The sequence below is a fragment of the Chrysochloris asiatica genome, unplaced genomic scaffold (genome assembly GCF_000296735.1).
Source record: "Chrysochloris asiatica unplaced genomic scaffold, ChrAsi1.0 scaffold00078, whole genome shotgun sequence".
Lineage (NCBI taxonomy): Eukaryota > Metazoa > Chordata > Mammalia > Afrosoricida > Chrysochloridae > Chrysochloris > Chrysochloris asiatica.
The window spans coordinates 984,302-1,008,890 of NW_006408596.1; the positions used below are offsets into that span (position 1 = coordinate 984,302).

The 24,589-nt window shown below is 48.3% G+C and overlaps 1 protein-coding gene across 1 annotated transcript in view; it reads right to left on the bottom strand.

Moving 5' to 3' along the window:
- The window catches only part of DNAH10 (dynein, axonemal, heavy chain 10), a 210,003-nt gene that overhangs the window by 11,350 nt on the left and 174,064 nt on the right, over positions 1 to 24,589 (bottom strand). Inside the window, exons 55-65 of the mRNA XM_006865476.1 lie at positions 24,411 to 24,585; positions 18,326 to 18,507; positions 17,649 to 17,785; positions 12,052 to 12,269; positions 10,398 to 10,619; positions 10,083 to 10,230; positions 6,974 to 7,253; positions 4,575 to 4,804; positions 1,685 to 1,958; positions 962 to 1,066; positions 304 to 458 (exon numbers count right to left, since the gene is read on the bottom strand). Of these exons, the coding sequence (XP_006865538.1) occupies positions 304 to 458; positions 962 to 1,066; positions 1,685 to 1,958; positions 4,575 to 4,804; positions 6,974 to 7,253; positions 10,083 to 10,230; positions 10,398 to 10,619; positions 12,052 to 12,269; positions 17,649 to 17,785; positions 18,326 to 18,507; positions 24,411 to 24,585 (2,126 nt within the window). The remainder of the gene's footprint in view (positions 1 to 303; positions 459 to 961; positions 1,067 to 1,684; positions 1,959 to 4,574; positions 4,805 to 6,973; positions 7,254 to 10,082; positions 10,231 to 10,397; positions 10,620 to 12,051; positions 12,270 to 17,648; positions 17,786 to 18,325; positions 18,508 to 24,410; positions 24,586 to 24,589) is intronic.

Sequence of the window (24,589 nt, forward strand, 5' to 3'; positions counted from 1 at the left end):
ATGGATGGATGGATGGATGGATGGATGGTTCTCCCACATAGTTAGTTGGCTGAACTTTCTAAGGGAGAATGCTACCCAAGAAGTTAGAGGGCACTGATTACTCTCTGGGTTGTTGTTAAGTGCCATTGAGTTGGTTCCAACTCATAGCGACTCTCAAGTGACTGGTGGGGTTGAAGCACGTGAGCAATCCTACAGCACCACCCAGAGTTACGCAAAGGAATCTCTTCTAAGTCACAAGGGTAAAGTCTGGAGATTGCTGAGGAACAGGGAAAGGAGCAGGAAGGAGAAGGGAGTAGAGCTCACAGCCTGCCAGAGAGCCTGGTGCTTCTCCACGTCATTAGGAAGATTCCCAAATTCCTTTGAGAACACTTCTGACAGAAGAATGATATCCTCCCAGCCCTGGTCCGACAGCCAGCTACAGGGCTTTTTGCGTTTGCTTTTCTCCAGGGAGATGTTTCCTGGAGAGGGGGAAGAAGGGGAGTAAATGCCCATTGTGCTGCTGACCTGGGCCCCAGGGAGACTACAGGCTGGAGGAATGGACCTGTCCTTGTCATTGCTGGTGACTCCAACAGGCAGCGCAGGGCAGCCTTAGGCAGGTACTGGTGGTTCTATGTCAGACCAGACCCATGTTTAAAACTGGAATTGCCAACTGAAAACTAAAGCCCACTGCCGCCAAGTCGATTCCGATTCACAGAGAGCCCACAGATAGGACAGAACCACACCAAGAGCTTCCCAAGGCTGTGATCTCTACAGAAGCAGACTGCCTCAGCTTTCTCCTATGGAGCGGCTGGTGGGCTCGAACCACCAATCTCTTGGTTTGCAGCTGAGCATCTAGCTACTAAAGCAGTCCTCTTAGAAGCCACATTATCCAGAGAAATTTTGCTGGCATTATTTTAGTGGACAAACATGCACAACAAGGGTCAAGGAACTTATGAGGAAGGAAATAAGGCAAATCCATTACCTTTGAGGAAGAATTCTAATTCCTCTTGGGGCACTCTCCCTTCTGCTTGCTCTATCTTGATGGTCATGTTGAATGAGAAGAGGAGTTTGTGTTTCTCAAACAGCCCTGGCAGAAAGCACCAGACGAAGGGATGAAAAAATGCTCCTTATCTGATCAAAAGTGCAGTTTCTTCTGCACAGAATATTTACATTTAAGGATCGTGAACTGAAACACCAGGCAGTCCGGCTGGCATTTGATGTCAATGAGTGTGGGGGCAGGGACTCAGTCAGCAAGGCCCCCGACAGTGCCGTATACAGACAGACTCTCAACCCACCAGCATCAGAAATAGCATGGCCCCTCCCCGGGAAGAGGCCAGCAGGGCCACAGGGCAAGTGAGGGACAGCAAGTGAAGACTTTGAGGCCACAAGCCAGAGTTGAGAGCGGGGCTTATGGTTAGCTTCGCCCCACACTCAGCCCACACCACCACTAGGGTGCCTTTTCGCTGTGTATACTCTCACACACACTCACAAATATCAGAACTAAGAGAAAACATTCCAACAAGACCAAAATGATACTATTTTTTTGAAATGGGTATCAACAGGAAAAGAATTCCTGGAAACTGAAAATACAGTAGTAGACATGAATGATGTAGGAGAAGGGTTGGAACACAAACTTTCATCCGCCACGTTTCTGCAACAGAGAAGACAGGCACCTGGGCCCCAGTCAGCACGCAAAGGGGCTCACCTGTACAGCCATAGTTATAGATGTTGAAGGTCAACGTGTCCATGATGTTCCTGAGCCTCTTCATGAGAATGGAGTCAGGCATGGACTTCTTCAGGGACAAGCCAAAGACCTCCAGGAAGGCGATCAGTGAGTACTGATACATGGAGTTGACCAGGGCCATCTCGGACAGGACGAAGAAGAGGATGGCGCCCCTCCTGGCGGCTGGCCGGTAGCCGTCTCGCAGCCGGTCAATGTCCAGGGCTGTCTTCTCTGCCAGTTTGAGCTTCTCCAAGACCTACAGCAAAGGTGCACATAGAAGAGAAGTCCGCGCCACAGAAAAGGCGTTGATAGGCGGCACCAAGGAAGGCTCGCCACATGGACAAGCATGTCAGGAGTGGATGGCGTGGGGGCAGCCGAGAAATCAGGGCTGGGCTCACGGGGCTCAGATAACACTGAGACGGGCCAGGTCAAGGGCAGAGACCCTCTGGGGGAAGCTGGTGAAAATCTGTGGTTTGACTCCTGTTACGGATTGAACTGTGTTCCCCCAAAAGATATGCTGAAGCCTGAACCCCTGAGCCTGTGAATGTGATGCTGTCTGGAAATAGGGTGTCTAAAGATGTGAGCGGTGACATTAGTATGGGGTGGTACTGGGGGGTGGGTGCTGATCCACTGGAGCACTGTCCTTATAAGAGGAGAAAAGACAGAGGGACACACAGGAAGACAGCCACGTGATGACTGAGGCTGACGCAGCTCCAAGTTAAGAAACAGCTGGAACCACTGGAAGCTGAGAGACACCAGAAGGGACCTGCCTCTGAGGATACCCCAACCGAGGCACCCAGGAGACTGGGACAATTCCCCTGCAAGCACGCCCCATTCTTCCAGAGCTGTCCTGATTATTACTTGGAGATTCAATCTCCACTTGGGAGAGGAGCACGTGACCCAGGCCCAGCCTATCGGCACAATATCCCAGAAACCATGGGAACTGGTTTGCAGTGGTGTGCCTTAAGTGATTCTCAGGACCTTCATGATCCTCACTCTTCCCCTTTGGACTTGAGCCTGAGAAGAAATGAGGCCAGAGCCCTCCTGCGATCCCAAGGGGAGTCTGGCTCCAGGCGGAGGCTGAGAGGGGACCAACCCACGGGGATGTTCGCATTAAGGCTACAGACAGCCTAGTTCAACAGATCACACAGGTTCCATAAAACAGACGCGGCTGCTGACTTCTGTACTCAGAAATGGTACACTGTATGTGATAGATACTCGTGTACACATGTATAGTCCCGGGGTGGCGCTGTGAGTTAATGCGCTGGACTGCAAAGTTTGTTTGAACCACAAGGTTGCTGGTTCAAACTCACCAGCTGCTCTTCCAAAACCCTATACAGGGTCGCTATGGGTCGGACCCGACTCTACAGCATTTAACAACAACAACCTTTGGTTTCCGAAGAGTGTCTGGTGAGTCTGAACTGCCAACCTAGCAGTTCAAATCAACCTTGCAGTCCAGTGCTTACTTTAGGATTCCGTACGTACACTCTAGTTGTTAAGTGCCGTCGAGTCGATTCTGACTCATAGTGATCCTGTATAGGGTTTCCAAGGTGCAGATGGTGGTTTTCATCTGCCAAGCTGCAGTTTAAAGTCCGGTTCTGATCTAACAGCACCAGCCCAAGAGTCCATATGCACACTAGGGGGCTGCAAAGAGTGGGTGCAAAGTCAGGAAGGGCATCCTTGACCACACTGTAGGGAACAGCAAGCCTCATCCTCTTCTATCCCTCCTATAATAATATTCTACATAAAGTATAGCACCGTTTACACACGGCTGATTTCTAACTTTTGTTTGTAGTCTGTCTCCTGCATACCATCATGGGAGCACAGAATCTGGTTGGCCACAGAATTGTTAGCACTGAGAACACTACCTGTCGTGTAGTTGTTGCTGTTGTGAAGTGCCTTCAGGTTGGTTCCAACTCACTGTGACACTATGGGGTTTCCAAGGAGCAGCTGGTAGATTTGAACTGCAAACCTTGCATTTAGCAGTTCGGTCACAGAGTAAGTGCTCAACAAACCTGTGTCAAGTGGGTAGATGGGAGCACGGTGGCTCCATAAGATAAGCACTGGACTGCGAATCACAAGGCCCATGGTTTGAGCCCACCCTTCGCTCCGCAGGAGAATGATGCGGCTTTCTGCTCCAGCAAAAAATGAAAACCTCAGAAACTCTATACAGGGTCACTGTGAGCCGGCACCAACCTGAGGGCACTTAACAACAAGGACGTGGCCGCACTGCTACTGTGCACTTTCAAAGACCCTGGATCAACATAAGGCACGCGTCTCTTACTGAGACACAAGAGTGCTTAGATGAAAACTCCTTAATACAAAACATTACTTTAAAAAAAAGTTTGTACAGAAATTCCAGGATCTTTTCATTCTATTTTTACGTGAACTTTTTGAAGCCTCCTTGTGTGTGTGTAGATCTCACCACAATGAAAAAAGCAGTCACTTGGAGGGCTAGTGTCATGGGGACTGTGGTTTTTCATAACGAGAGCCCTCTGTCTCAGGACCCAGCTCAAGTGGCAGGTGGAAACCACCATTCATTGTGCCTTGTTCAGTATTACTGTCTCTCATGGGCCAACCTTCCCCACCCCCAAAGACTGGAACAATGAGAGGCACTGGGTCTCTGAAGATAAGACAGCTGCTTCAAATTCTCTCTGAACCTATCAACGGTCACGCTCAAGATCTGACGTGCCCCTAAACCTGGCCAGCCATCCCCCGACAGCCAACAGCCCAACCCCACTGGAGGCCAGTAGCCCTGTGCCCTGCCCACCCTCAGAGCTGGCGTCTCCAGGAGGGGCAGAAGCGGAGGAGATCCGGAATGATGGCATGCCCAGCCCAGGCATGGCTGCCCTGCCCCTGCCTCCACTTGTACCTCTGAAGCTTTGGACTTGGTCTCCTCCAGGGTCTGCACGAGCTCCACGTTGTCCAACATGTTCCCGGTGGAGGTGGCCAGCTCCCGAAGGAGGGAGTCTTCCAGGTCCTTAAGTAGGTTCTTGTTCTCGCTGGTCTCCTGAATGAGGTGTTCCCGCTGCTCCTCCAGCTCTCTCCTCTCATAGGCCACCAGGACGCTCAGCAACTGATCTTCGAGGCCTTTCAGTGTGACTATGGGGACGAGGGGGCGAGGAGAGGTCCTCACTGCCATGTCCCCACGGCATGCGGGATCCGTGTCTTGTGACCCACACAACTGGGACTGGGACAAACTGGGCATGTGTCTGAACCAGCATTTGAGGAGCACAAGTACTGGCCCCCGGCACAAAAATCACCCTAAAGCAACAAAGCAAAAAAATAGCAGACAAAATGGACATGTTGCTGTTGTTGTTGTTTAGCACTGTGGAGTTGGTTCCGACTCATAGTGACCCTGCACAGGGTCTTTACAGGAGCAGAACACCTCATCTTTCTCCCACAGAACCACTGGTAGTTTCAAACTGCCGACCTTGAGGTTAACAGCCCAGTTCGTAACCACTACGCTACCAGAGCTCCTTACATGTTGCTGTAGGGGCTGGTAAACAAAGAGTGAAGAGGTACGCCCCCGAATACAATCCAGGCTCCTACATGCTGTAGTTTAAAGCTCACCCAAACTAATGAGCTTAGTTAAGCAGCTGTATGACAGTGTAGGAGGAGTTCTGGTAGCGTAGTGGACAACGAGTTGAGCTGCTAACTGCAAGGTCAGCAGTTCGAATCCACCAGCCGCTTCACGGGAGAAAGATGAGGCTTTCTGCTCCCGTAAAGATTTACAGCCTTGGAAAGCTGACCCTGGGTCACTGTGAGTCAGAACCGACTCCACAGCACATCACCAGCATCCACCATGACGGTGTATAACAAGGAATAACAATGGATCTTGACTGAAAGCAGAAAGGTGTTTACCTGCATTTGACTGACAATGCAAAGGGGCTCCACTGTGTGCATTATAACAAATTATGGGTAACATTGTGAAGAACGGGAATTTCAGAACGCGTAATTATGCTTACGCGGAGCCAGGTCATACACCAATTCGTTTAAAACAGAACAAGGGGCTGCTGTGTGATTTAAAATCAGAAAGACGAGCATCAGAGTTGTATCCTTTCACCACACTTGTTCAACCTTTATGCAGAGCAAAAAGTCACCTGACAAGCTGGACTATATGAAGAACATGGCATCAGGGTTAGAGGAAGCCTCATTAATAACTAGCAATATACAGATGATACAACCTTGCTTGCTAAAAGTGAAAAGGACTTGAAACACTTACTGATGACAAGCAAAGATTATCTGCTCATTATAGGTTGCACCTCAATGTAAAGAAAACAAAAATCCTCACCACTAGGTCAGTAAAACAACATCAGCATAAATACAGAAAACGTTGAAGTTGCAAGGATTTCATTTTACTTGGGTCCACAATCAATGTCCATGCATTGTCCACGCACAGTGTCCATGCAAGAACGCAAGCAACAGATTGCATTGGGCAAACAATTGTAAAAGACCTCTTTAAGTATTAAAAAGCAAAGATGTGACTTTGAGGACCAACATGCACCTGACCTAAGCCATGGTACGTTCAGTCATCTCATATACTTGTGAAAGTTGGACAATGAATAAGGAAGACTGCAAATCTATCTTGAAAGAATTATACACAAAATGTTCTCTAGAAGCCAGGATGGTAAGACTTCGTCTCACACTTCGGACATGTTATCAGAAGGGACCAGTGCCTGGAGAAGGACATCATGCTCGATTCAGTGGAGGGTACATGACAAAGAGGAAGATTTTAACAAGAGGGATTGGCACCGTAGCTGCAACAATGGCCTCAAACATGGCAGTAATTGTGAGGATGGCACAGGACTGGGCAGGATTCTGTTCCGTCGTGCATAGAGTCTTTATGAGTTAGAACCAACTCAACAGCACCTAACAATAGTAACAACAGACAACCCTAGAAAATGTAAAATGTGGGACCCCATTTCTATCACAGCTCAAGTGAGAGGAAAGGAGGGAACACAAAATCAGGGTTAAATTTTAATTCACAAAAATAAGCAATTTCCTGGCTCAGAAGTCTCACACCATTCCAAGGGAAATCCAGGAACTCAAGGTTAGCTCGGGTTCAGTGTGCACCAAAACAAGTAGTCCACTGCATTCCAAAGGGCCCTCAAACCTGGTAGGTTTTTGCTTATTTGTTAAGAACTGACCAATTCAGATGTGACTGTGAGAATGTCCTGGAGTCCCTGGATGCAAGGTGTCCCCTGGAAGCCTCCATCTTGGATAGTGGTTTCCATAGCAACCCCCTGGATTTGTACTCAGGGTTCTTACCAGTGTAATTGATCACCATCGCTTTCCCAAACACCGACGGAGTGTATCTGGGATTGGCCAGCTTGGTGTTGAGGTAGAGCCGGAAACCGGAGTCATAGTCAACTTCCTTGTCTCCAAGTACGATAAATTGCCGTCCTTGTGAGACCTTTATGTTCTTTTCTAGGACATTGTCAATAACGGGGTCGATATACTCATCAACGTCATGAAACAGGAAGGGAGTCCCATACTTGATGGACATTTCCAGCTGCTTCAGGAAGTCGGGGTCGTTAAAGGAGGCAACCTGCCAAGAGAAGGGAAGCAGGTGCTGGCGGTCAGCATATTTAACTGGGCCCTTGACAAATGTACGGGAACAACACCTAGTCATGACCCGGAAGGGAGCCCAAGTGGTTGGAAGTTACAGGGAGAGAAGCAAAGTTTGTCAGAAATCCATGTGGCTCAGGCTCACAGCAGCCCTTCCTCTAACAAGCAGAGTTAGCAGTCAGGGTCACGACAGGCACAGGCCATGCTTCACTCACGTCTCTCAAAAGATCTCAAAAGGGACCCAATCCCCAAGTCCAAAATCATCATTGTTTAAGTCTCATTCTTTTATTTACTGTCCACACACCGCATGACTGGTTGGATATCTTTATCCTCAAAATATTTAAAAAAAAAAAAAAAACTTCCTCGTATATGTTGTTGTTATGTGCCATGGAGTCTGTCCCGACTCATAGCGACCCTGTACAGGGTTTCTGAGGCTGTAAATCTTTATGGGAGCAGAAAGCCTCATCTTCCTCCCGCAGAACAGCTGGTAGTTTCGAACTGCTGACCTTGAGGTTCACAACCCGATTCGTAACCATATAGCTCCTGGGATTTCCCTTCCTCTTGGTCCCTGTCTCCCAGGATTTTATAATGGTGATTTATTCATAGGCCTCTTTCCCATAAGCTAGAATCCTTCCTTTTTAGGTGGGGTTGGAATAACACTGGGGGCTAGGAGCAGGCTGGATATTTCAGAACTCTCTGGCAGGCTTGTTGTTGTTGTTAAGTACTGTGGAGTCGGTTCCAACTCATAGCGACCCTGCACAGGGTTTCTGAGGCTGCAAATCTTTACATGAGCAGAAAGCCTCATCTTTCTCCCATGGACTACCTGGTAATTTCGAACTGCCGACCTTGAGGTTAGCAGCCTGATTCGTAACCACTACACTACAAAGCTCCTTCTCTGGCAGGCTTAGGGAAGGGGAATTCTAGAAATACTCCTGTGTTAATAATATTTGTACCACTTCAACTATCTGAATTTTACAGGCAAAAATTCCATACTCTTGGAATTCAAAGGGGCTTCCCCAGCATCACATCAATACCTGAAAAAGAAGGAAAATTTAAAACTGAAAATGGCTAATTTGTTTATTGTTGTTGTTTTGTAGTGCCAGTGAGTCGGTTCCAACTCACAGTGACCCTGTATAGGGTTTCCAAGGAGTGGCTGGTGAGTTTCAACTGCCGACCTTGTGGTTCAAACTGACCTTGTGGTCCACAGATTTATCCCACAGCGCCACAAAGGTGATCACACCTGAGCAATTCCAATCCTAGGTATGCAGCCAAGAGAAATGGAACTAAGTGGTTATTGTTGTCGTTAAGTGTCATCAAGTTGGTTTCAACTCATAGCGACCCTGTATAGGGTTTCCAAGGAGCAGCTGGTGAGCTTGAGCCACCAGCTTGTGATTCAAATCACAAAGTTGTGATTCAAACCAACTATGCAGTCCAGCATATTAACCCACAGCACGACACCAGGACTCTAATGAAAATACACGTGCACACAGAAATGTGTACACAAACATTCACAGCAGTACTATTCACAAGGGCCTAAGGGTGGCACCAACCCAAGTGCCCATCTGTTGGCGGATGGGTGAATGAATGGATGAATGAATTGTATTCCATTTCCAAACAATGGGATACATTCAGCCATGAAAGGAGCAGAGCTCTGATACAGTTTAGATGCCAGTCACAGAAGACCACCTACTGTCTGACTATGAAGTGTCCAGAACAGGCAAACTCATAGAGGCAGGACATAGACTCGAGGTTGCCGGGAGCTGGGGAAGGGGTCATGAGTGACTGCTAATGGGTGGAGCTTTCTCTTTGGGGTGATGATGAAATGTTCTAAAACCGCTGGTGTTGATGGTTGACTGTCTGTGACTGTCTTAGAAACTGTTCCAAAGGGCCCTTTAAATGGGTGAATGGCATGGATGGTGTCATGGTTTGAGTTGCATCCACCCAAAATACATGCGGCCATAGTTCTCAATGGGTTTTCAGTTATGCAGTGATGTAATGTGGCAGTTCTATGGTGACAGTTGTAAAGGGTTAGGTGGGCTGTCCCATGCTTACTTAGGTCACAGTCTGATGGAAGGGGAGTTTTCTTGGGTGTGACCTGCATCACCTTTTATATTGCTGTTGTTGTTAAGTGCCACTGAGTGGGTTTGAACTGCCAACCTTGTAGTTGGCAGCCCAGTGCTTACCCTACAGTTCCATACCAAGACCACATGCAGAGAGTGGAACCTCAGGACCACCAAGAAAGCCGAGCCAGGAGCACAGCACGTCCTTTGAACTCAGGCTCCTTTTGCTGGGAGCCTCCCAGACCCAAGGGAAGTCTGATGCCAGGATCCATGGACATCTCCAAGGAAAGCCAGGCCCTCAGATGCTGAAAGGAGACAGGGACCTTCCTCCCTCCAGAGCCAAGAACAGAGAGAGAGCTTTCCAATAGAGCTGGTGCCCTGGATTCCAACTCCTAGCCTCCAAAACCATAGAGAATACACTTCTAGTTGTTAGAGTCATCCACCTGTGGCAGTTTTGGTATTACAGCAGCACTAGATAGCTAATACAGATGGTATGTGTATTCTGTCTCAATCAAACTGTTTCCCAATCCCCAAACACCCAAAACACACAGTGATCAAGCATCTGCCACCAGCAAGCTGCATGAAGGCCCGAAAGCCGTGCGTTCTGCCTTCAAGTTGCTCACAGCCTGAGGGAGGCTGCGTGTGTCAAGAAGACAGCGGTGCACGCTGGCCAGGGCTCCTCAAAGGCTCCGTGAGGCTGCACACAGAGCGGGTGGAGGGCTGGAGGCCTGGGGGAAGGGGGGCCATACCCGCAGGTTGTTCTTCTCTTCTTTCCTCTTGATCCAGTTAAGGGCCTGCTGCTGGGGGTCGATGCACAAGGGGAAGCGGCTGGCCCTGGTGGTGAGGATGCCGTTCTGAATGGAGAGCTCATCTGGAGGCAGTCCCTGGGAGCCCCACCTGGAATAGACAGCAGCGGTGAGCAAGGCTGGGGGCTCGAAGGGTCAGCCTGCCGGGCTCCTGGTTGTGACCCAGGCCATCATCTTCCTGCCACTCTCACCCAGAGCTCCCATAAACCCCACCCGAGAATCCCCGGCTCCGTCCTCCTGGTTCAGAGCAGCACACACCTGCTAATCTCGACATCGTCTGTGAGCAAGTTCTCCAACTTGAAAGGCTGGCTCAGAGGGATGCCCCGTTCCAGGATGTCGCTCTGCCATACTTGGTTGACCATCTCATCCCGGAACTCCCAGGTGAAGGCTCCCTCATAGCTGAGGAAAGCCGCACACAGCAAGCAGTCCCCCAACAACTTCACTCGGCGGAGCATCAGCTCCCCCAAGTCATTCAGCCATCTGCCGGGGAGAGTGGGCTGTGGTCAGCCATCACCTGCCACTCACCCCCCGTGGGAAACTTCCTGAAGGACAAGGGTCCTGCAGTGCTATGGGGAGCTCTACCCCAAATCTAGCCAGCTCACCCAACCATAATGGATCTTCTGTAAGACTGTCTCACACCAGGGCTCAGCAGAAGTTAGCATCCGGCAATCCACCAACTGGCTACCATCAAGCCAATGCCAACTTATGGCAAACTCACGTGGGCCTAAGCAGAACCGTACTCCATGGGGTTTCTGAAGGCTGCGATCTTTCTTTTGGAAGTCTATCTTCTAAGACATCTTTGAGTGGGATCAAACCTCCAACATTTTGGTTAGCAGCCCAAGCACTTAACTGCTAACACCACCCTGGGACTGCATCGAGCAGGGGCCCAATGTCTGTGGAATGCATTCCCATTCCAAATCTTACGGATCAGGCAGTCACCCACAAGACACTGAGGCCCAAGACTGAACAAGCCACAGGGTCTGCAGACTCAGGGGTCAGAGGTTGCTGAGAGGTCAACCTTCCAGGATATAGGGGCACCTATTAGTTCTTGGGTTAAAACGCAATGTGGAATAAAAAATAAATATGGCAAGAAATTCCATTTATGACAATGATAGTCAAAGAACAAAGGCCCTAGCTGTAAAAGGTCACTGTGGTCAGCAAAGATGGAGGAAAAACAGGGTTCGCTTCCTGCAAGCCTCGGGACACATTTTCATCAACTAATCAATACACGGTCCTAGGATGACACTGCAGAAAAGCACTGGACCACAAGAGCAGTTTGAGCTGCAAGGTCAGTGGTTCAAACTCACCAGCCGCTCCTTGGAAACCCTATGCTGGGTAATTATGAGTCGGAACCGACTGGACAGCACTTAACAACAACAATCAATACACAACCTTGCTTTCAGCACGACTCTGAAGACACTTCATTCATTGTTGTTGATTTCTGAGCACTAGACTCATAGCCCACGGACCATCCACAAACTCCTGCCCCGACGTCCCACATCTAACTCCGCCAGCAGCGGTTTCTTTGTAAGGTACAGCAGGGCTTTCGTGAGTCTGGGAGCAGCAGACAGCGCACTTCCACACCACGTCATGAAACCAACCACCATGAGCACAAAAATGTGGAAACTATGGCCTTAAATACACTGTGCACTTGTTTACAACCTGAGAGCGGAGACAAGAAGGCAGAGTGGCCAGCATCTGACAGGTTCCATCTCAGCTGGGAAGGTGCTCTCGGGGAGATTCCCTCCCGTTGTCCACCCCTCTTCACATGTCCTCACCTGACTGCAAACACTCTGTGAGAACTGGTCTTGGGGTTACGAAGACGTTTCCGTAAATAGGCTAACTGCCCCGTGTGGAAGCTGAGAAGGGTGCTTACGGACCGGACTGACCTGGGTTTGTTACCGAGACTGACCTGATGTTTTCAGAGCCGAGACCTGAGATAAGTTTGTCGGCTGCAATCAGTCGTCTCTCCATGATTTCGGCTTCGTCCTGCAGCATTTGCTTCTCCAAGATGGCTGCCTCATACTTGGCCCCTAAAGCTTCCAGTTCTTTCTGGATAGCCGCCAGCTCATTCTGGATCTTTTCAAGTTCCCGTTTAGTTAGGAAGAAGTTCCGCTCCAGCCGGGCCACCTAAGTAGACAGTCACAGAGCAGTGAGGTAGAGGAGCTGGGGGGAGGGCCAGCAAAGATCAGTCTCACACCTTTCTGAAGTCATGCAGCCTGCAAGAGCCAGAAACTGCTCCCTGAGAGGATCTTTTTTTATTTTTAGTACCTAATACTTTATTCCTTTTTGTTTGTATAATACTCTTTATATTATTAAAATATAAAGAGTTCTGTGTGGCACTGTGGGTTAATGAGCCAGACTGAAAAGCCTTTTGATCTGCAAGGTCGGTGGTTCAAGCTCACCAGCTGCTCCTCAGAAACCCTATACAAGTCGGAACCGACTTGATGGCACTTAACAACATACATAGTTTATTCCTCACAGTTCTCCCAACAAATTAACATTATTCAAGAACACAATGTATATACAGATAAGAAGCACATGAAACATTTTAAATGATGCACAACTGATCCAACAGTATGAAACAACGTATGTGAACTCTTGTTCACGGCATAGACTAAATTGAATCACTCCTTTAATTGGTAATAAAAATACAATTTTTAATGACTCTTGTGCAGACTACACAAGTTGTTGTTTTTGTTAGGTTCCATCGAGTCGGTACCAACCCATAGCAAACTTATGCACAGCAGAATGAAACACTGCCCTATCCTGGGCCAACTTCACTACTGTTGCCATGCTTGAGTCCATCGATACAGCCACCTGGCCAATCCATCTCGTTGTGGGGGGGGTCTTCCTCTTTTTCTCTGACCCTCCACCTTACCAAACATGATATCCTTCTCCAGAAACTTGTCCCTCCTGACAGTAGTTCAAAGTATGAGAGACTAAGTTTGGCCATCTTGGCCTCCAAGGAGCACTCTGGCTGCACTTCTTCCAAAACTGATCTACTGGTTCTTTTGGCAGCCCATAGCACTTTCAGTATTCTGCTTCAACACCATAACTCAAAAGCATCAATTCTTCTATTGTCTTCCTTATTCACTGTCCAACTTTCACATGCATATGAGGTTATTGAAAATACCATGGCTTGGGTTAGGGGCACCATAGTCCTCAAGCTGACATCTTTGCTCTTCAACACTTTGAAAAGGTCTTGCGCAGCAGATTTGCCTACTGTAATACGTCCCTTGATTTCTTGACTGCTGCTTCCATGAGTGCTGAGAGTTGATCCAAGAAGAATGAAGTCCTTGACAACTTCGATCTTTTCTCCATTGATAAGAATGTTGTTTATTGGTCCAGTGGTGAGGATTTTTGCTTTCTTTACATTGAGATGCAATTCATACCAAAGGCTGTGTTCTTTGATCTTCATCAGTAAATGTTTTAAGTCTTCTTCACTTTCAGTTGTATTATCTGCATATTGCAGGTTGTTAACGAGTCTTCCTGCAATCCTGATGTCACGTTTTTCTTCATAGAAACCAGCTTCTCAGATTATTTGCTCAGCATACAGGTTGAATAAGTATGGTGAAAGTGTACAACCTTGTCGCACATCTTTCTTAATTTTAAACCATTCAGTGTTCCCATGTTCTGTTTGAACAACTTTCTCTTCATCCATGTACAGATTCCTCATGAGCACAATTAAGTGTTCCGGAATACTCACACTTTGCAATGTTGTCCATAGCTTGTCATGATCCACACAATCGAAAGCCTTTGAGTAGTCAATAAAGCCAGGTAAACATCTTTCTGGTATTCTCTGCTTTCAGCCAAGATCCATCGGACATCAGCAATGATATCGCTCGTTCCACGGCCTCTTCTGAATCCGGCTTGAACCTCTGGAAGTTATCTGTCAATGCAGCTGTTTCTGTATTACCTTTAGTAAAACTTTACTTGCATGGGATATCAAAGAGATGTCCAATGATTTCTGCATTCCATTGGATCACCTCTCTTTGGAATGGGCACAAATACAGATCTCTTCCAATCAGTCGGCCAGATAGTTGTCTTCCAAATTTCTTAGCATAGCTGAGCAAGTGCCTCCTGTGCCGCCTCATTTTCTTGAAAGATTTCAATTTTTATTCCATCAATTCCTCGTGCCTTGTTCTTTGTCAATTCCTTCAATGCACCTTGGACTTCTTCCTTCAATATCATTGGTTCTTGATTATATGCTACCTCTTGAAATGATTGAACATTTACCATATCCTTTTGGTACAGTGACTCTGTATATTCCTTCCATCTTCTCTTAATGCTTTCTGCATCATTCAATAATTTGCCCAGAGAATCTTTCAATAACGAAAGTTGAGGCTTGAATTATTTCTTCAGTTCCCCCAGCTTGAGAAATGCTGGGCATGTTCTTCCTTTTTGGTTTTCTGATTCCAGATCTTTGCACATTTTGTTGTAATATTTGGCTTTATCTTCTCGAGCTGATCATTGAAATTTTCTTTATAGTTCTTGGACCTCCTCATTTCTTCCTTTTGCTTTAGCATCTCTATGCTGGAGAGCAAGCTTCAGTGTCTCCTCTGACATCCATTTTGATCTTTTCCTTCTTTTTTGTCGTCTTAATGACTTTTTGCTTTCTTCGTTTATGATATTCTTGATGTCATCCCACAACTCATCTGGTCTTCGGTCTTTAGTGTTTAATGCATCAAATCTGTTCTTCAGATGATCTCTAAATTCAGGAGGGATAAATTCAAGGTCATATTTTGGCTCTCGTGGACTTGTTTTCATTTTCTTCAGCTTCAGTTTGAATTTGCATATGAGTAATTGATGGTCTGTTCCACAGTTGCCCCTGGCCTTGTTTTCACTGATGATATGGAGCTTTTCCATTGTTTCTTTCCGCAGATGTAGTCAATTTGATTTCTAGGTATTCCATCTGGCAAGGTCCATGTGTATAGTCGTCTCTTACGCTGTCTAAAGAACAAATCATTGAGTTTGCAGAATTCTATCATGCATTCTCCAGCATCATTTCTATCACCAAGGCCATATTTTCCAACTACTGATCATTCCTCTTTGCTCCCCCAACCTTTGCATTCCAATCACCAGTAATGATCAATACATCTTAATTGCATGCTTGATCAATTTCAGATTGAAATTTCATTTCATCCTCACTGGCTTTAGTGGTTGATGCATAAATTTGAATAATAGTGGTATTAACTGGGCTTCCCTGCAGGCGCATGGATATTATCCTATCACAGACAGTGTTGTACCTTATGACTGATCTGGATATGTTCTTTTTGACAATGAATCGACACCATTCCTCTTCAATTTGTCATTCCCAGCAAAGTAAACCATGTGGTCATCAGATTCAAAATGGCCAATACCAGTCCATTTCAGCTCACTAATGCCTAAGATATCAATGTTCATGAGTTACATTTCATTTTTGATAACTTCCCAGATTCATACTTTGTACATTCCATGTTCTGATTTTCAGTGGATGTTTACAGCTGTTTCTCTTCATTTTGAGTTGTACTCCATTGTAAATGAAGGTTCTGTGGGCTTTTCTCCCACAGGCTTTACTCCACTCATGTCATTATGGTCAACTCTACTTTGGAGGATGCAGCTCTTCCCCAGTTGCATTTTGAGTGCCTTCCAATCTGAGGGGCTCATTTTCCAGCACTATATCTGCTATTCATAGGGTTTTCAGTGCCTAAATATTCGGAAGTAGTTCATCACTCCTTCTTCCTAGTCTGTCTTTGTCTGGAAGCTTATCTGAAACCTGTCCACCATGGGTGACCCTGTTGGTATTTAAAACACCAGTGACATAGCTTTCATAATCACAGCAACTCACAAGCCACCACAGTACAACAAACTGACAGATGAGTGGTGGAGACTACACAAGAGTGGATAGTATTACCGTATATATGATTTTTATACTAGGCTGCTGTCTTTGATGAGTTGCAAGAGAATCTTTAACCTTAAACCAAAAATGTTCCCCAAAGTCTTCTTATAACCAAACAGTTAAGCTTCTATCCCAAGCATTACACTCTTTTAAGAATAATCTGTATAGGATTTGACAGCAATGATTTGTACATGGGTATTTTCCTTTGCTGAAAATATCCATGAATGCGGGGAAGCACACACGGAGGCAATACTATGAAAACCTCTTAGACCTAACCAAACACCTTGAGGCAATGAGTCGTGGAACCTGAGGGCTCAGGACCATGGTCTCAGGGGACACCGGGTCAACTGGCCTAAGACAGGCCACAAGAACAATGTTCTACAGCCTACTTTGCTGAGCAGTGACTGGGTCTTAAAAGCTTATAAACAGCCACCTAAGGTATGACTATTGATCTCTCCCTATTAAAAGGAACGAAGAGTGAAGAAAATTGAAAGCTCAATCAAACCATGAGTCCAATGGACTAAGGGATCATGTGAACATCAGCCTCCATGACGCTGAGCTCAAAAGAACTCGATGGTGCCCAGCTACCACTATCAGTGGCTCTGGAAAGGATCACATTAGAAGGATAGAGTGTGAGAAAAGAAGTGTAACAAAACTCAAAATCCTAAAAAAGACCGACCTTACCAGTCAGATACAGAACCCCCAAGACCATGGTCCTCAGTCACTCTTCACTTCTGGAAATGACTCAATTTCCAACCAAACCCTACACAGGTCTCTAATGGGAACCAGGACACTAGGGCAGTATGCACTCCTTTCAATAATCAAGCCTTCAAGATGAAAGGACAGCACTGATACAAGGAAAATACAGTGTTAGAATGGGGTCGAAGTTCTCTGAGTAATAGTAAACTCCTAAGCTCCAAAGCAATGCCAGAAGACGGCTGGAAAATGATCTTTCTGTTTCATGTTGCTTTAAGCCAGTGGGTCTTAAATGGAGTTGATTTGACAATGGCTACAACATACTTTTGGTGTCATAACTTGGAAGTAAGGATCTAGTGGGTAGAACCCATTGATGCTGTGAAACACCCTACAATGTGCAGGATTAGCCCCCACAGCACAGAATTGTTGTTGTTACTGTAGTTGTATGATTGCAACCCACAGAGACCCCATGTGACGAAGCAAAACTTCCTGATAGTCATCTCTAGACTGTAATCTTTATGGGGACACATCCCCAGGTCGTTCTGGCCTTGGATCTATCAGTCAGGCTCTTAGCAGTCAGGCTTAGCCCCTGCAACACCCTGGGCTCCTCCAACAAAGGATTACCTGGTCCCAAATGACCACAGTGACCAGGTTGGGAAATCCTGGTTTCACTCTAGGAAAGAACTTTGAGCCTCTTTCCTCCTATTCTTTACATACAGAATCTGACAGTCTTTCAGACCTCAGTGTGATTTATAGTATGTCTAAACGGGAGTTGAATTTCAGGGTTATAACTTACGGAGGGGAAGCGGAATGCTTAAGATGTGTAAAATCAGAAGGTTACTGGGAGCTGTCCAGCAAAGCTGGGGACACATTCATTCTGACTCCAACTCAACCCCTGCACATGGTTTTCAGGTCTTACAAGTGGGCAGTACCTTTTCTCTTTTGGGCTTGATTTCTTTAAAAACATCACAGTAGCCCATGACAGCTTCAACGAACTTCAGCATTCCCAAGCCTGCTTTGCTCACAGCTTCCATTTCTTCAGTTGTGGTATTGAGTGTCTTCAGGAGACCTACAGGCCGAGAAGGCGATGCTCTCAGTGAGTTCTGACAGCATCCCCAAAACTCAGAACAGTGCAACTGGCTTCGTGGTCCTCAGCAGTCCGGGAAGCCCAATGGGATAGCATGGGTCTGACCAAGTTTTCTTGTCAGTGAATGAATAAGGGCACCAGCTCTGGATACCCAGAACCTAGGAGAAGCAGCAGCAGGGCGGCAGGGAGCTTCCTGGCGGTGGAACTGGAGGCAAACACACTGAAGGCATCTGCTGCTGTTGTCTGTCTACCACCGTCCTCCTGATCTAAGGAGCAGTCACACCGCCACCATTTTCCTTGGGGGCTCTCTGCTCCCAACACTGGGCATGCTGCTGGGGTATGCCGATGCCACTTGGGCTCCAATGACAGCCAGTCCTGTCTACTCGGCTCCGGGCCCCAGGGATCCCGTGTGACCCTGCTAAGACAGTCTGCAGGTAGGGAGCCCCTTCCTAGCTCTCCTTCCCACAACTCTGACCCCAACTGGAGATGAACCCTGGTTGTGTGCCCAAGGCCCACGCTCACCTCTGATGTTCTTCACTTGGCCCTGGGTGATGGAGTCAAAATCTATCTCCATCAGCGACCTCAGAAAGTTGGGGTCGGACATCATGCCCTTGGCGGTTTTCCAGTTGAGCTCCTTGTAGCCTTTCATGATGAGGATGCACTCGCAGACTGTCTGCACCTGCCTGGGCGGCTTCGCGAAGGACCTGGTGAGAAACAAGGACGTGTGTGGACCAGGCAGGCAGCAGGGAAGGAGCTCGAGCACAGGTGACAGGAAACAGGAAGCCACATCCCAGCAGGTGCTGCTTCCTAGGCCTCTGCCCTCAGTTTCCAGACCAGCCTTCTGGAACATGACTGGACACCAGAACTGGGGTGGGAGTGGGGGGGGGGTAGTGGTAAGCATTAAAACATAAACCCACGCCACCCCCAGAGCATCAGGGTTTGCAGGTCCGGTGGAGGCTGCACATGAACATTTCTAATTACACGCTGGGGTGATTCCTCAGCCATTAGCAGCAGTAGCAGGGTCCCACCACCCCATTTCCTAGGGGAAGGAGTAGGACCCCAGCACCTGGCTCGCCCAGGTCTCTGCCCTCAGCCTGGGCTCTTTCTAGGCCATGTGAGTGATGTTTTTGTCTTTGATGAGACCAGCCCATCCCTCTACTTCCCCAACTTTCAGAGGAGCTGGAAAGCTGGGAGGCCGGGAGAAGGAAGAACAGCATTCCCTCCAGGCTAAGGGAAGCACCCCGGCTGTCCACAGAGATGGGGTGTAACACAAGCTATGCAAAACCATCAAGAAAAAGAGGGAAGGAAGCAAGGGAGCTGGAGGTAGGATGGGGGAATCCAGGCAGGACTCTGGGATCGGGGTACTTGGTAGGTGGGCCAGGGTGTCCCAGAGAAGATGGAGGTGGAGAAAGAGGACAATGAGGGCGAGAGAGACCACATATTAGAGCAGTATGATCTTGCACCAGGCAGTATGCCCTCACTCCTGGGCCCAAGAACCCTGGTTCAGCCTCACCACCCACCCCCTCACATGCCTGTACAAGAGGGTAGGAAGCCACCCTGTGTAAGGACAAGCCAGGACAACAGCCGTGAGGGAGGGCAACGAGTCAGTGCCCAAACCCTGAGAGGTCCGGTAATGGCCCTGACTCATATGGGAGGGGCTCCTTTAGACCAGCGTCTCTGGTGATTAAAGGACCCCCTGCAAGGGGAGGCTAGGCCACCATTCTCAGAGTCATGGGGCAGGGGTGGGGGGTGGGGGGACAGGCAAAGAATGAAGATGTATTCAGACACCAGACTGGCAGGGCCTGAGCCCTTGGGCAAGTAAGTAACCTTCCAAAGGTCTCCGTTTCCCTGTCTATACACAGAACCAGTGTGTCCCAGCTCTTAAATCCAACTCTGCTCCGACCGTGGGCAGCCCGTCCTCCAGGCTCTCTCGTATCCAGCGTGTGGATACAATATGGATACATTGTTTCTAACAATGTCGGATCCTGGCAGCACTGACAGATGCTGTGTCTCAGGAGTCAGCTGCTGTCTCACTGGATCCCTCCCTTCTCTCACCTCAAGCAAGGACTCAGACTGAATGCCTAGCTGAAACCATTAGCCTACATTCTACTGGGAAAACCCATCAAACAAAAACTCAGGGATAAAAAATCAGGGAGAGAGAGAAGACAGCCTGCTCTCCCTGGAAGCAAGTCATCACTCCAACCATCCCGCAATCCGGAAGCCCCTCAGCTTTTCCCTAATGTCCTCTCTGCTTCTTGCAGCTCTCGGCCCCGCCAGCTTCCACCCTACAATGGAGAATTCCTACTTCTTGGCCGCATCCCTGTAGGGTCGCTACAAGTGGGAATCGATGCTATGGTGTTGGACTGACTGGTGTGGGTCCCCTGGCAGGTGGAGTAAGACAGGACCCCATCCCCCACAACCACAGTGGCCAGGACTTTCCCCTCCCAACCTTCTCCTACGATGTTTTTACTGCCCATAGTGGATGCCTGGGCCCGCCACAGACTTGCTGAACGCAGTGACACCCTCACATGCCGACCCCCTGCCCTCAGCCCCTGTCCACACAGGGCAAGTGTGGTCACTCAATGACAATAGAATGGACAAAAGGAAGAATAGGTACCCTCACCAGGCTCAGACTCAGGCTGGCCAATGCTGAAGGAGAGAGTCCACCTCTCATCTTCCTGCTTTGATATTGTCTGATTTCCACAAAGGGAACCGAGTGTTACTGAAAGGAAATGCTGGTTCAAGAATTCAAGGATTATGGGATTGTCAAAACCCAAGTGCTGATTCAGCAAACTCAACACCCAGATGGCCTAAAGAAAGTCAGGTCGTAGTTCTCTGAAACAAATCAATAAAGCGGATGGATACTGACACAGAATACCACCTAAAATTTTAACCACACCAAAGGTTACAGATGAACAATTATGCCATACAAGTACTAGAAGAAACCATGGGAAACTATGTAGTAACCGTGCAGTGGTAAGGCCTTTGAACTGTAACTCTGTACACAGAAAGCCCAAAGTAAAAGAGTGATACAACTTGCCACATAGAAAGTTAAGAACGTGTGCCCAGCAAAAGCTCACATACACCTAGGCCTCATAAACAACGTCAAATGGCAGATGAGAAACTGGGATGTAAGTAAGTATCTGCAACTCCTATGGAGAAAAAGCTCATCTTCCTCTTATATAAAAGGCTTCTGAAAATGAGAAAGACAAGAGAACGTAAAAAAGTTTGCAGACATACACACGATTTACACACACTTTTCACCTGTGGAAAACATAGCAACTTCACTCATAATGAGAAAAATTCAAATGAAAACAACTGGAAATAACATTTTTCCTCTGGAAGACTAGCAAAATTCTAAGATTGGACAGCACCCTCTGTTGGTGAGACTGTGAAACAGCGGGCTCTCGAGACTTGTCTAGACGTTGTCTCCCACTCCTGACGACCCCACATGGACAGGTGGGGCTTTCAGTGGCTGAGGTTTTGGATGTAGATTGCCAGGCCTTTCTTCCAAAGTTCCTCTAAGTGGACTTGAACCTCCAACTTCCCCGTTAGCAGCTGAGTGAGATAGCCATTTGGTGGGACAAGTGCAGCTATGGGAATCACAAGTGCACCGCCCTTAGATCCAACAACTCCAGGGCGAGAGACTGTCCTTCAGATAGACATGCGCAGGTGCACAATCAAGGCAAATGCAGGTTTTTCCTTTGTCCCACTGGAAACCAGCTGAAGGGTCATCAAGGGGGTGGGGGTGGGTGGGTAGACACGGGAAATAAAACACAGCACGGCCATCAACCATTTGCAAAGACTTGGGGAGCTCTCCAGACACTATCGTGCAAAAGCTCTCCAAACAGTACCATGAAGAGAAAAACCCCCAAGGCGCAGAAAAATGAGCTGTGTGTTGTTATGAATATTTATATTTCAAAGGGACAAAAATATATACGAGAGGGCTTCAAAAAGACCATGGACAAAACGCATGCAAAATATGTAATTAAAAGATCATGGGATTTTTTCTGGAACTTTCTGAAACCCCCTACCCATATACAAGTATCCCTCCCTCTCCCGACTCTGTGACTACTAAGTCAGACGTGAAGAGACCTGTGTGTCTGCGTCGCCTTGACCGTCTGTGAGTCTCTAGACAGACACATGGGTGCTCGGAAGCTGTGGCCAGCCCAGCTCGAGAGCCTTTTGTCCAGAGCTCACCGCCCTCGCAAGGACCCAGACACAGTGGGGATGGTTAGGGTCCATGTTCGACAAAGGAGGAAACCGAAGCACAGAGAGGTCTGATGACTTACTGAGGGTCATACAGCTGGCAAGAGGCAGAGCCAGGTATCTGCCTAATCCCATGATCACAATTCTGAAAAACTTCTCCTCTTATGCCCTGGTGGCACTGTAGTTGAGCACTCGACTCCTAACTAAAATGTCAGCAGTTCAAGCCACTACCTCCTCCACAGGAGACAGACAGGGTAGTCGGCTTCCGTAGAAACGTCGGTCATGGAACCCCTATAGAGCAGTTCCTCTCTGTCCTACAGCGTCGCCGTGGGTCTGGGTGTGGTTCAGTCTTACTCCACAGGCCACTTTAGCTTTCTCAGGATGGATCAGGCACCAGCTAACTGTCCAGATCTCCACGTGGTTTACTGAAGCCTCCCCAACCCCACCCAGCTGGCAGAGGGAGGCAGACTCCCATTCCCATGGGTTGAGGAGGGAGCTCACTGATCCATCTCTCCAAATGATTCCTTCACGATTCCTTCCCAACTCTCTGTTCTCCCAATGCTCTTCCTCTGCTATCTGGGCGTGCTGGCCTGAAACCGTATGACTGCGGGGTTGGGTGTTGCTGTGTGCTGTCGAGTCGATTCTGACTCATAGTGACCCTGGATAGGGTTTCCAAGGAGCAGCCACTGGGTTTGAACTGCCGACCTGTAGCTAGAAGTACAGTGTCCATCCTACAGCACCACACCAGGAGTTAGGAAGTTTCCTTGAAAATGGGTGTTGGTCACCTCTCCCACAAGTTCACTTAGTATGTGTCATGAACTGGATTGTGCCTGCCCCCTCAAAAACAAAGTGTCCATGTGGCTGGGTCATGATTCTCAGTGGCCTGACAGTTAAGTACTAATGTAAAGACCCCTTCATGATGTGATCTGATGTAATTCTCTGTGTTGTAAACGCTCACTTCCATGATGCTAATGCCATCTACAGGGTTACGCTATATCTTGAGTCAATCTCTTGAGATATTAACGAGATGAAACAAACAAGCAGAGCCCACAGACCTACTACTACTGAGGAAGAAGAGTGATGAATGGAGGACGTCCTTTGGACCTGGATCCCTGAATGTGAAGCGCCTAGATCCAGGGGAAGACTAATGCCAGGACACACAGAGATCTCCAAGGACTGCTGGGCCTACAGATGCTGAAGGAGACAAGGACCTTTCCCCCAGAGTCCACAGAGAGAAAGCTTCCCTGGAAACTGTGGGAGAAGACATTTCTCTTTGTTACATCATCCACTTGTGGTATTTCTGTTTCAACAGAGCTAGGTAACTAAGAAAGTATGTTTCTATTCTATTTTGGAACCTCTACCTAAATTTCCAACACATGCCACTGAAACCAAAATTGCCCATCCTCATACTTTTTGTGTGATAGAACTTGCCGTCTGTATGGGAATCCTAGGTTCGATTCCTGGCACACGCATCTCCTGTGTGACTACCACCCTTCTATGATGGGAGGCGTGTGTGCTGCTGGGATGCAGAACAGGCCTGTAAAGTTGCCATGGAAACCCTAGGGGTCGCAATAGCCCCATCTACACTGGCCGAGGGAGTGGCGTGGGGCCGGGCACAGTGTTTCACTTTGTGTGCATCGGGTCACTTTGGAGAGCTGGCAAGTGGCACCTTCAGATGTCCTCCCGAGAACTCATCAGGGCCCGTGCAGCCCCTGCTCTGGAATACATGGAACTTCTAGACTAAATCCGCACCCACTTCACTCATGAGAAGACAGGGCAGGCCTTGGACCAGGAATACTACTGACCTCGGGACACCATGAGAAGAGCACTGGCCACTAACCCCATTCCCCAGGGAACCCAAAAATGGACACACTCCACCGACTGGTGCCAGGAGGAGGGCGAGGAAGGGAACACAGAGCACCGAGATTCCTAAGCCAGAGGTCTGAGGGGAAGATGTCGGCCAGTGTCCCCGGATCACACCTCCTGCTCTTCCTGACAGCAGGCAGGCGGTGCTGCAGACTGCCTTGGAGTCACAATAATGACTTCACCAGCCCAGTGGTTGGAGATGGATCCTGGCGTCATGGTGGCTGTTTTCAGAGGGGAGGGCAGATACTGCACCAGGCTGTCTGGTTCCTAGCACCCTGTCTCTCCTATGCCGCCTCCTTCTGGACTCCAGCGTCCTTGGGGAACCAACCTGGCTTTCAGGTGGGGTTCTAATGCCTTGCGGCCATGTGGAGCCTTGGGCCCATCTTCTCCCCTCTGTAGAGAAGAGCAATCCCAGCCAGCACCGTGAAGCACCCACAGGGACAGTGCTTGGCCCCGTGCCCAGCATTTAGCCTGGGTGCCATGACTACCACCACTACATCCCAGGGAGCAGTGGGAGAGGGCGGTGGGTTACCTGATCTCTGTCACGTCGGACTTGTCCAGCTTCTGCAGCTCCAGCTTGGCGGCCTCCAGGATGGGCATGACCTCGGCCAGCGCCGTCTCGGCCTCGGCCTTCTCCACAGCGATGATGTTGTTCTGCTCCTCAATCTCCATGGCCTTCTCCTCGGCCAGTTTCTTCTTCTCCTCCGCTGT